This window comes from Ambystoma mexicanum, chromosome 13, assembly GCF_040938575.1.
Source record: "Ambystoma mexicanum isolate Mex_15411 chromosome 13, UKY_AmexF1_1, whole genome shotgun sequence".
Taxonomy (NCBI): Eukaryota; Metazoa; Chordata; class Amphibia; order Caudata; family Ambystomatidae; genus Ambystoma; species Ambystoma mexicanum.
The window spans coordinates 507,747,502-507,760,543 of NC_090938.1; the positions used below are offsets into that span (position 1 = coordinate 507,747,502).

The following is a 13,042-nucleotide window of genomic DNA, read 5'->3' on the forward strand; positions in this document are numbered from 1 at the left end:
CGACCCGGTAAGGGCCAACAAAACGAGGCAGTAGTTTGCGACAGCCGGGAATACGAAGATGACGTGTCGACAGCCAGACACGGTCGCCCACACGGTAAGTAGGGGCTTCCGACCGTTTGTTGTCTGCCTTGGTTTTCATTGCTGTCTGGGCCTCACGTAAATGGACAAGGGTCTGGGCATGTATGGTAACTAGATCCCGGGCACATGCGTTGGCAGCAGGGGTTTGCGGAGGCAAACTCGGGAAGAGGTAATGTACGCGGATGTTGGCCGTACAATGAGTAGAATGGGGAAAAGCCAGTAGATGAATGCTGTGAATTGTTGTAGGCAAATTCTGCAAGATGGAGTAAACGAAGCCAGGAGTCCTGATATTGGAGGGTCAAGCATCGTAAATATTGTTCGAGGGCCTGGTTTACTCTTTCGGTCTGACCATCACTCTCTGGGTGGTAAGCTGAGGAGTAGTGTGAATCAATACCCAGGAGTTTAGTAAGTGCCTGCCAAAACCGGGACGTGAATTGTGTGCCGCGGTCTGAGATTATGACCTGCGGTAGGCCAAACAGACAAAAAACGGACTCAAAAAACAACAGGGCTAGGGTTGGAGCCGACGGTATCCCGGTACAGGGTATAAAACGGGCCATTTTTGTAAAGGAATCAACTACAACCCAGATTGTATCATAACCTCGTCTGCGGGGCAGGTCTGTGATGAGGTCCATCGTAACTGTATGCCAGGGCTTGGGAGGAATCGGCAAAGGGTGGTGTAAGCCTAACGGACGACCCCTACGTGATTTACTTTGTGCACATATCGAACATGTGTTTACATAGTGTTCAACGTCACGCCTCATTGACGGCCACCAACACCAACGTTGCAATAGTTCTAAGGTACGATGTTGTCCCGGGTGACCGTTGATGGCGGCGTCATGGGACCATGCAAGCGCCTGGTTTCGTACCTCCCAAGAGGGAAGAAACAGTTTCCCTTGGATGAAAGGCAATCCCGCATGCAGTACCACATCCCATTCTGTCAAAGCATTCGGGTGATCGGAAACCCATTGTTTAATGATGGAGATCATGGGAGGGGACGGGGTACACACACAAATGACATGGCCTGTGTCTAGTATGGTATCAGGAAACTGAGACAGGGAATCCCCCACAGGAGAGCGAGAGAGAGCATCCGCTTTACCATGGGTAATGCCAGGTCTGTGCTTCACCACGAAATCGTAGGCGGCAAAGAACAAGTGCCAATGGACCTGTCTACTGTTTGAACATTTTAGGCTGGCCAGATCCTGCAGGTTCTTGTGGTCCGTGTAGACCACTGTCTGATGCTTAGCCCCCATAAGATGGTGTCGCCATATTTGAAGTGCGTACTTGATGGCTAGTAATTCTTTTTCAGTGACAGTGTAATGGGACTCTGCTGATGTCCATTTTGTGAATGGTATGCCACCGGATGCAGGCGACCGGTGGTCGGGCAAGGCTGTGATAGAACGGCCCACATGGCAAAGGAGGATGCATCAGCTTCTAGGATAAACGGGAGGTCCGGATTAGGGTGTTGTAGGACAGGGGCCGTGGTGAACCTGGCTTTAAGTGTTTCAAAGGCGTGTTGTTGCTCATGCGACCAAGAAAACGGAACAAGAGGACTAGTCAAGGCTGTAAGCGGGGATACAATTGATGAAAAACGGGCGATAAATCGTCGGTAAAGGTTGGCGAAACCAAGAAAGGTTTGAAGCTGTTTTAGGGTAGATGGGACGGGCCATTCAGTGATCGCACGGACCTTGGACCGGTTCATGGACAGGCCACCAGGTGTTATGTGGAAGCCCAGAAAATCCACCTCATTGGTATGAAAGATGCATTTTTCTGGTTTGGCAAACAGGTGGTTATTTTTTAGGCGGGATAACACTTCCTTGACATGGAGTATATGGTCCTCCAGAGATGACGAAAAGACCAAGATGTCATCCAAATAGATCACTACATAAACATCAAGGAAATCTGTGAATATTTCGTTGACAAAACGCTGGAATGTCGCAGGGGCGTTACAAAGCCCGAAGGGCATTACCAGGTATTCGAATAAACCCTGTCGGGAACAGAATGCCGTCTTCCACTCGTCTCCATGACGTATACGGACCAGGTTGTAAGCACCCCGCAGATCTAGTTTGGTGAAGACGGTAGCCCGTGACAACCCGTCCAGCAGCGCGGAGATGAGTGGAATCGGATATCTGTTCTTAATGGTAATGGTATTCAATCGTCTATAATCGACACAAGGGCGTAAATCCCCTTCTCTTTTAGGCACAAAGAAGATAGGGCTAGCAGCAGGGGAACAAGAGGGTCTGATATGACCTAACTTTAGTGCTTGCTGGATGTATTCCTTCAAAACCTTCTCCTCGGACTGTGACAAGGAATAAACCCTACCCTTTGGAATCATAGCATTCGGTACCAAATCTATGGGGCAATCATAAGGTCTGTGTGGTGGCAAACCTTCGGATGTGGCTTTATCGAAGACCGTTAAGTATTCGTGATATTCGATGGGAATGCTGGTTATCACTGCCCCCACGGTGTGTGCTGTGGGGACGTCAGGTGCACTGTCAGCAATATGGGAAGCGGCCATAGCGCCGAGGAGAATGGCGGGAGAGGTGGTCGAGTCGGGTTCCGATAAACAGAAATGTTGGCAAATGTCCGATTCGAAAACCACCTGTCCTGTTCCCCAATTGATTAAAGGATTGTGTTGCCTCAACCAGGTAATCGCCAATATTATACCAAACTGTGGAGTAGTAATGAGGTCAAAGGACATGGTTTCTTTGTGGATATCTTGGATTACTACTTCTAATGGTGCGGTTTGGTGGATGATTGGACCAGAAGCAAGAGTGGTCCCATCCACCGCTTGGACGGGTTCTGGATGCGTCTTCTTAATCAGTGGTAGATTGAGCTGTTGTGCTAGTGAGATGTCAATGAAGCACCCAGAGGCTCCGGAGTCAATCACTAAATGTACTGGGTGGGTGATTTCCTTGGTGGGTTTTAGTACTGCTTGGACTACTATGGGTCTAATGGGACCAAAAGCTGGTTCAACGGGGGTTGTTGAAGTGCTCGTCCGTACCCCCGATGTTAAGGGCGAGCCTTCTGAAAACCTGTAGTTTTATTTTTAGGTCGGCGGGGGCATTCTTTCACGTAATGCCCATTTATCCCGCAGTAAAACAGGCGTTGTCCGTCCTCCTGCGTTCCCGTTCGACCTGAGTTATGGGACTCCGAATCCCGCCTATTTGCATGGGTTCTGAAGTAGTGGTTGCAGGTGCCAGGCTTAGAGAGGATTGATTGAAATGACCAGCCTCGGTCTTGCGCTCGGTCTTACGGGCGTCCACCTGAAGGGTTAGATTGACTAGGTCCGAAAAGACAGAGGGAAGGGATGGTACCACAGACAATGCGTCTTTCATTGCATTACTAAGACCTCTGTAAAACACTACCGCCTTTTTTTCTTCAGGCCATGAGGTTTCCGCGGAAAGTTGATTGAGGCGAGTGATGTATTCAATCAGTGATTGTCTACCTTGCGTAAGGTCCAGGAGTTCTAGATCTCGAGATTGGGCTTTATACTTGGTGTCGAACACCTTTGCCATCTCTGTGACTAGGAGATCGAAATCATACAAAGCAGGATGATTGTTTTCCATGAACGGGTTTGCCCAGGTCGCTGCCACACCAGACAAATGGGAGAGAAGAAAGGCGGCCTTAGTCACTGAATCAGGGAAAGCCTGAGGTTTACATAAGAAGTGTAGCTTGCACTGGTTAATGAAAGTGCAATATTTCCAGGGGTCACCCTGGTATCGTTCAGGAGCCGCAAGTGGAAATGAGGTCGAAAGGAAGACTGGGGTAGGTGTTGTGGGAGGCGTGGGTGGTGGCAGGACTTGAGGGCCAGGGTCACCTAATTCCGCATCTGCGGGTAACGGGTGGTGTGCACTTTGCAGAGTGTCAAGACGATGGTGAATCGCGGCTGTGGCTGCGGCCATGTCTGTCCTAAGAGCCGTAACCGCCTGCATTAGAGCGGTCACAGGGTCCCCGGCAGAGGGATCCATAATCTGGATGACGAAGAGGCTTCTCAGTCTGTTCTGAAACCTTTATGGTCGTGCAGATTATGTGATACCTCCGTCCCCAAGTACCCCACAGGCAGAATGTAATCACTGCCTGTGAAGTCTTTGCGGCCACATGTGAGTGGTAGGTCGTCAAGGTGGAACCAGGAACTGCCGAAGAGACCCCTTGAACGCTGCAAGGCAATAGGCAAGTAATCAAGCAGTGCAAAATGGCAAACTGAATATACAGGTGATATTTTCGCGCCTTGAAACACTTGTGTATAGGCGCGTTACAAATGCCTTATCATATCATATCATATCATATCATTATATAAACACTGCTTACCTAAGGATGCGTATGAACTGGCAACAAAGGAGTTGGGGGGACTTGGCACCAGGTAGGAAATATGAAAGGGGTCTTAAATGACAACCAGTGGACAGGTATTATGTTGCAGTCTGGTAGGAGCCAATCGAGTGGCGAACCATGGAAACACACACACCAGGATCAACGGGAGTCAATCCACGTGGTATCCGTTGAAGCAAAATACGTAGGGAAAAACCATAAGCAAAGTTTGAGGTCAGTAGGGGGAAGGCAATCGAAAGGTTCAAGGTGACGTAACAGTTCAGGGGCAGAGTCCAGAAACAAATCCAAAAGAGATCCGTAGTCGTAGGTTCCGAAAATCCAGTAGAATTCAAAGCGCCACGCAGTACTTGAATAAGCAGCTGAGAAGCACCGTTTCCGAGTTCTCAGCGGGCTTTAAGCAAAACAGCAGCAGTCACATGACAGATCTATGAAGCCACGGTCGACGTGCAGGAGAGTCACGTGATACTGGCTGCTGATCACGTGACAACTAGTACGTCTTGTCGTGACGATTGCGCCGATAGCGGCGCCAGAGGAAAGGGTACCTCCATTTCAGTTGCCAGAGGAGGGAGGGTCGATAAACGCCTGAACTACCAAGCGTACTGGTAGGGAACCGTTGCCTTTGCCTGTGGAATCGTGTGTGAGCATGTGAGTGTTTGAGGTTCTGTTGGGTTGCGAGTGACTGCGGGTTATTCCTTGCATCAGTGTGAACCGTGGTGGACATGACAGCAACACATTGAAATCAAAAATGATATTCAAAGTAGGCTGATTGTTCACACAGGTTGTAGAGTGCTATCAAGGGTCTTTTCCAATCATGTCTTTAATACAAAAGGGTCTGGTTGCTGCACAAATACGAGATTGAAGTCGTTCCATTCACGACCTATCAGGTGGGCTGGTCCCCATGAGTCCTTGATATGTATCATAATGGGCAGGCACACCAAATATAAACCACCTAATGAAAGAAAAAAACTCCTGATCCCTCCCCCCTCCGATTTTACCATAACACAATTCAGGATGGATGGGGTCCAACGGTGGTGCCTTATTGGGCATAAAGCCATCTGGTCTGTACACATTGCATGGTGGAGGGAGACAACACGTCAAGGTACCTGACTTCAAAACCTGTCAAACTCTCGTTCTCTTTTGTGTATGCTCAATGTACCACATGTCTTGTGGTTGTTATGCATTTTTTGATTAATATGTTTACCATTGCAATTACAAATGCTTGTGGAACTCCATACATGCCAAAATGGCCCATTCGGGAAATGCTGGTCCAACCCTATGTTCTTCTTTGTAATCTGTGATGTGTAGTCGAGGATTCATAGTGGGAAAAGCCATGGCTACAAGTTCCAGAATGCAAAGCAACAGCCAGGATTGGCCTTGCATCTCCTGAATGGATTGGGGCATGTTGCCCTGTTTGGACTACCCATGAGACTACATCAAGAAGAGAATTGTGTGCCTGAAAATGTAATATAGATCTGTTTTGGTCCAGGTTTATAAATCAATCAATTCTTTTGGTTTCCCTTTTCTCCAGGATCTGGTCGCCTGGATCACTACTGGTTTCCTTCACATCCCTCACGCCGAGGACATACCCAACACGGTGACAGCAGGGAACTCTGTCGGCTTCTACCTGAGACCTTACAATTATTTTGACCAGGACCCCAGCATCTTCTCTACCGATGGAGTCTACTTTCGAGGTGACCAGGACTATACCTCCTGCGAAGTCAACCAGGCTGCGTGCATGTCAAAGGAGTCCGTATGTCGCCCAGAGATCCCTAAATTCACGTACGATGGGTTCCAGCACCTTGTAACTACATGAAGGCACTTAACGGAATCAGCTGGAGAGGAGATCGAAAACACGTGTAGCAGGACTGTCTTCGAGCGGAGCAAACCATCTCTAGCCTTTCCAATGTTCATCCAAAGGGCCATCTCCCATTCTTATGCCATCAAACCCCAACGCTCCCCTTCTCTCAACTCATCAGACCCTTTACTTTGCCTTCAAACCATTGGTATTTGGACTTGGCTTAAATGTATCCCGATTGCGTTGCCATGTATGAAAGTACAAAGTTGGACTCCTGTCCCCCCAAGGGTGTTCAACCAAAAGCGCACTGGGACCATAATTATGGCGAAAGGCGCTATACAAATGACAAAATGAATGAATGAATGAAATTCTGCAAAAATTCGGCAGATCCCATTTTTTAGTCTTCAATTTTTAGCCCAGTGAATTTAAAGTTTGTGCTCTGTTCACCAAGCTAGTGAATATTCAAATCCAGTGCAGTTCTTTTTTTAGATTGCAGCAAATTAACTCCTACTAAACACATTTTATGCATTTTTTCTTGGTCTGTATATGCAACAAAAAAGAAATGTATGCTTCCACTATACAGTGAATGATTAACGAACCCAGTGCTGGTTTAAAGTCCTAGTTTAACTACAAACACAAATTAAGCCCTAACTTGAAAAATATAGAGCATGACTGCAGATAAGACTTGGCTGGCCAATGAATGATTTCAACGCACCACCTGCCCTTTACAAACAGGCGCTTTGTGGTCTCCGGCATTATCTTTGTTTAATCGATATCAATAGAAACAAATACATTTGCATCAGATATTGTCCTATGTGCTTCTTAAAAAAATGCACTTCGATTTAGTGGGCAGTAACAATGCTGCATACGCCTACAAAGCCCATCATGCAAAGCGTGGTTGACGAAAAATGCAGGATTGGGTAAAGGCAATTATGATGACCCGGGGGAAACCTGGCAGCTAAGCAATCAGAATGAATACATGGGCTATCCTAAATATGTTCTGTGATGTTGTCGTACACTAAATTGGCATACAACCTCACCATGTGGTGCCAAGTTCCTGATTGTATAATGTTCTGAAGCTTCTGTGACACCAAACCACTCCCATACGTATGACCTCCCCCTCTCCAAGTATGCGTTAATAACCGGGCCAGAAATGTTTCAGTCGCAGGATTTTATTAAACAAACAAATGCACTATGGAGTTGCAGTTTGGTTAAACTTTAGTTTGTAAATTGGACATATGCACCTGACACTGACTATTAGTAAAAGCAACACCATGCACTGGAAAATGTATAGCATGCCTTTGTGCTGCGGGTTACCTCAGAAAGCACCAATAAAATTACAAAAGTAATCCAAAAGAAAGGAGTGTACACCAGGCAAGAGGTAACGCAATTTATTGTGGGCCCATGCGCAGCTGGTAAAGAACAATTCAGACGGACAGCGGAACGGTGCTGCATGGAAGATGCTGTCAAAACACGCCCCTAAAACGAACGTTTTTATAACCATACAAACTAATTAGCATCAAAGCACATTGCAATATTGAGATAATCCTCCATGTGGAGCTGATTGGTAGAGTCACATCATTCCCTTATGGAAAAACATACATTACACCATCATGGTTGGGTCCTGCACACCTCACCACACCACCCTCGACCACCTCTGTGAGGTCACAGACCAACCACCAATTCCCACATCAATAGTGCCAAAACATTGAGACAATTGAGATGACCAGCGGATCTTTATTCATCTGCCGCCAGTCCTCTCCCTCAGTTTCTCATGAGAATATAGTGAATCATGACACTGGACGGGCCCTGAACCACTGACAAATTACCATATTGATGGTGCATCTTAAGAACTCTTTGAACCTTTTCTCAGTCTCACATGTGCCAAGGGACAGTTTGAAGCTTCTGTGGGATACTTTGAAACTGCCAGTAGACCAGTTTCATAAATTAATTTGACGAATTATGAAATGTTTGTGTGCCCACTGCCTTTCTTTGGCACCCATGAGCTTAGCTCCCTGACCTTGAAAGTATCAAGAGCTATTCCTTTCTTACTGTACGATCCTGGGAAAGTGTCATTTGCAATGTACTGTCATCCTCTACTGCTACTAAGCGCTAATTTGTTTCTAATGAAAAGCATGCTCTCAGGCCTGTTTACAGGCCTGCCTTGGTCTAATGTTAAGCCACATAAACTAACTTACAGTCTATTTGTATTGCCTATATGGCACTTGCCTTGAAACACAATAATTTAGGGCATTCTCCATCCTATTGCATGGAATAAAATGTAGTGGCTATCAATGACGCCCCCTCCCATATCAGCAGGCTACTCCCGCGGCTGGTAAGTTTGTTCCTTTTTACCGTGCTGAACTTGCATTTTTACTACACCTTCCTTAACCGTGTGCAGGACTTTCACTGCTTAGTAATTACCATTTACACCAACATACTAGTAATAACTGATCTAACGAAGATGCACAATCGTGGAGGCCATGGGCTCATTTCTGTCCAAGAAACATTTGAGCAGCATTCACGCCTTACCAGTGCGGGCCTGCAAGATTCATGCTGAATAACAGATTTTAGGTTCTACGCCTGCCTCAAAATCTCCTAAAAAGAGCACGCAAAGGTTCTGAAATATTAGAAATGCCACACATAGAGCCATACGCAGGCTTAGTGGGTGGCTGGTTCGGCATAACGGAGTAGCTTTCTCATAGACTACTTCACAGTTCCTGCATTTAGAATCAAACCCCCTTGCAAAATCTCCATGCAGCCTTTCATGCTTTCTTCACCTTCCCTCGCACCATTTTCTCCTTAGCCCGGCGCCACACTCCCCAATGAGAGGGAGGGAAATTAAGAGAAAGAGTGCAAGCAAGAGAGAAAGAGACAGAGAGTGTGTGGGTTTGGGAGAGAGAGGGACATATGAAGTGGAAAATATGGAAAATGTGTATCCTGCCTTCATTAAGTATGACAAATGCGGCTGGCAGCGGGAGATGCAGGACATTCTGTCTCCGCTCCAACGGAGACGATGGGCCTCATTACGAGTATGCCGGTCCGGAAACAACCGTATCGGTAAGCTTTCCGGTATCGTTGTTTCCGGACTGGCATACTCCGAGTTCTGCGTGCGGGTGCCCTCCCACCCACCAGGTCTAACCTGGCAGGTGGAACGGCACCCGCCCGCAGACCCTGATGGTAGCACCGGCACCATTCTGAATGGTGCCGGTGCATCTGTCCTCCCATTTGCCCATTGCCAGGTGCCGGAAAAAAAATGGCACCGCTACCGCCTAAGTCATAATGAGGCCCTACGGCTTCTTTAGTGACTGTTTTTTGTTTTTTAAGCACAGTTCAGTAACTTTGTTACATTGCAGAGGCATGTCTTTTTTCTCTTGTCAGAAAGTCCTTACTCAAAAGGCAAGAAGGGATGTTAAATGCGGAGGCTTGCTTTTCAAGGGTTCACCTTAGGTACACGTCTGTCACTCAAAATACCCAACTTTTTACCGAATGCATTTGTGACTCAATGGAGGAATCACAACATGACACACTTTTCCCCACTATCTCCCCATGAGAAATAGGGGCGTGTCGATGCCTGGATCCAAACGCGCATGCTCCCTAGACCCCGCCCACTCCTGTGATAGCTGACAATGTCATCAGCCTGATCCACTGCAGACTTTTCTGCTGGATTTCAGGGTGAGGGTTATGGCTCATACCCTCGACTCCAGGATTCCTCAGCTCACTGTCAGCTCACAGGGAACATGGACATGGCATAGAACTGGAGTGTTATAGGCTGCACAGCCAGTGTCGTCATGAGTGGGTGGGGTAGAGAGGGCAATTTGCCCCAGGCTTCACAATATAAATGCGTCAGGGAGAATTATGTTTTGTTTTCATTTGGTGCTCAGGCAGCAGGCAGGCCCTGTCTTGGTGGTTCCCCAAGCTGCCGAATCTGAAAGTACACCTGGGGCTGCTCTCCCCGCCACCACCACTGCCTTCAATGGATTGTTGATTGCTTTAAACACTTGAAGGCCCTAACACTGAGCCCTTCTGCTGACCATTCGCACCTCCTGAACATCAGCTGGGGGTGCCTAATTCAATCAGGCGAAGCTGCAAGTGCCAGCAGCTGTCTCCGGCTATCGAAGCTGAGGCCAAGCTTGTGCACGAGTGGTCTCCCTAGTAGCAGTTCATTTCCACTGCTACTATGAAGAAGTAGATTTTACTTCATCAAGTGTGTCACCTTCTCAAATCTTAACTCTCAGTGCGTTTCCTTCCTTTATTTGCCATTCCACTTTGTAGAATAACATTATTATTTTATAATTGTGTTTTATTTTATAACGCGCTCAATACCCGAGTTCGTTTTTTAAGCGCCGATCCGGGATTCGAACCTCTGTTGCTCTGCGTGGTCAGTGGTCGAAGTGTACGAAAAGAAGGAGTGGAACTGTGGTCCCTACTGGCCTGCACCGCTCCTCACAAACCCCATCGCCGTGCACCCACCCACACACAATACAAACCCCAAGACACATGCCCCTGCTGTTTACGGGAATGTTCAGTGCAGTGCACTGAAAGTGAAAGTTTCAACTGCTTCCTACACTTTTATTTTAAAAACGAAACCATTCCGGAACGGTTTCTTCTTAAAATAAAAGTATAGGAACTGTAAAACTTAATTAAAAGAAGTAGAGGAGCACCGCTCCCGACCGCTCACTTCTACTTCGACCACTGTGCGTGGTCATCCTTCCAAGACCAGCACGTTGCCCCTGTGCTATCCTCCGTTCATATTAACATTTCTAATGTATTAATCCACCTATATTGCTACATTGCATTTGCAAAATATATAGCCTCAGGTTGGAATGTTTCTCCTCTTAAAGTGAACCATGATTGTTTTGCCCACCATGTTTCTATCTAAGCAATAAACCCCAGAGGGCGGGGGTTGTACAGGGCCAGGTAATGCCAGGACCAGTTAGAAGGAAGCGAAATGGGGGCTTAGCGTTAGCCCCAGAGAAGCCGCCCGCCTGCAGGATTTTATTGCTATTAGCATTCTTGCATTTTTACCTGGACACTAATAGTTGGGTTTTTTTTGTTGACAAATGGCCGATTTGCCGTTTCTCAATGTAACAAAGACTACAATGATTGCTGCAATGGATTAGGGGTGAGTGAACTACTTGTAGTCCCTTTTCCCTTTCCATGGCAGCCGTTGTCATGTCAGATATGCACCAGTTCCTGCCGCCGATGCGAAACGAAGGACTGCAAGGTAAGTGGGGTGGGTGTGAGTGAGGAATTTTGAAATTGGGATCAGAGGCTGGGGGGGGGAGGGGTAGGAGAGCATGAGGCTGAGGGCGCACTTGCCTGATTCTCAGGAAAGATGGAAGCCTCCCACTTATGAGAAGGCTCGGAGCAGGGTCTTTACCATGAGTTTATGACCCCATTCTGAGCCTCTTGATTGGCTGGGGGGCCACAACCCTCTCCTCCCCCACGCTGGGTGCTAATACCTCTTATCTACTGTGAGGTTCACTCATTAGCTCCAGTTGTCTTACAGCATTAAGGGTCTATTCAGAGTGAAGGAATGAGGGGCAGTGAGGAGTAGGGGTAAGAGGGGGCAAGGAAAAGAGGTGTTTGAGAGAAAGAACTGTGAAGAGGAGTGAGGGGAAGTGATTAGCAAGGAAGAGTGGAGCTTTCAGGGCGCTGTCTGCAGGTGTATGGTCGTGGAGAAGAAGGGTGGTGCAGTGCACAGGATACACACACATCACCACTAAAACGTTCTTCAAAGCATTTTGCATGATGTACAAAAACCCATATGTCAACAACTGGATACAGTAAAAGCTGTTTTTAACAGAAAAGTGGAACTTCCAACAGGACACTCTGCCTTTAAATAAAAAAATAAAAAAACATAGCAGAGGCTACTTAGGGGTGGTCTGAAATACCACAAGTCTTCAATGTCATTTGCGGTTAGCGTATGCTAGCAAACTTCCAATTGCCGTCAGAGAAATCTTTCCATGCAGCCCATGGGTTGTAATAATGGAAATCACCAGATGAAATAAAATAACTCCCTTCCTACCTTCATAGCAAATCAGGAGATGCACAGGCTCCATTCTATAGGCAACTAGATCCATTACAAACCCTATAGAAATAGCTAACTGGAATTAATTTCAGGGCACCATGCATTCAGGTGAAAGGCATGAGACAGAAGAGTCCATTTCCTTCTAGGTTGGGTTAATCCTATTGGCTTCTGCGGGTTCCAGATGCTGACACATACTTTATTTGATAATCTGCTAACCTATAGAAATGGCAGAACATAAATAGGCACCTTTTTATGCACCATGACAAACTGTTTTGTGTGCAAAATGTACCATTCATACTTTGTTAATGAAACAGAGATCCGACATACGGTTATATCCATACGCTTCCACTACACAGGTTTACTTTTCCTATGCTTAATAGCCATAAGTATATGTTGAATTTCCATACACTATGAAAATGCATTTTATGAACGGCATAACATTTTACCTACGTGTTCTTTGTTATCATCTTTGCAATTGTTGTCCTATTTTAATAAATGTTTCTTGCTTGAAATCTAAAGCTTAAGTGTACACAAAAATGCAGCATGGGGGCGGGGGGCCGAGACAGACAAATCAAGGATTGTCATGTTGCCATAAAGTGTTGAATTGATATGTGTGTGCTTGTTTCAGTTTGTATCGTTTAATAAGTAGAGTTCCTCTTGATTGTTTTTTGTTTTGGTCCAATGTCAAAACTGGACATGCTGCAACAGGATCCAGTAAAAAAACGATTTGCAGTTGAGCAACTGAATCGTTCCCCAAGGTTAGTTCACATTCAGGGAGGTGTCTCTATGGAACCGTTTCTGGGCGACTG

At 46.6% G+C, this 13,042-nt stretch overlaps 1 protein-coding gene across 1 annotated transcript in view; it reads left to right on the plus strand.

Moving 5' to 3' along the window:
* LOC138521389 (amine oxidase [copper-containing] 3-like) overlaps window positions 1–12,745 on the plus strand; it is a 104,875-nt gene extending 92,130 nt beyond the window's left edge. The window contains exon 4 of the mRNA XM_069634178.1: window positions 5,933–12,745. Coding sequence (XP_069490279.1) covers window positions 5,933–6,217 — 285 coding nt within the window. The 3' untranslated portion in view covers window positions 6,218–12,745. The remainder of the gene's footprint in view (window positions 1–5,932) is intronic.
* Window positions 12,746–13,042: the final 297 nt, after the last annotated feature.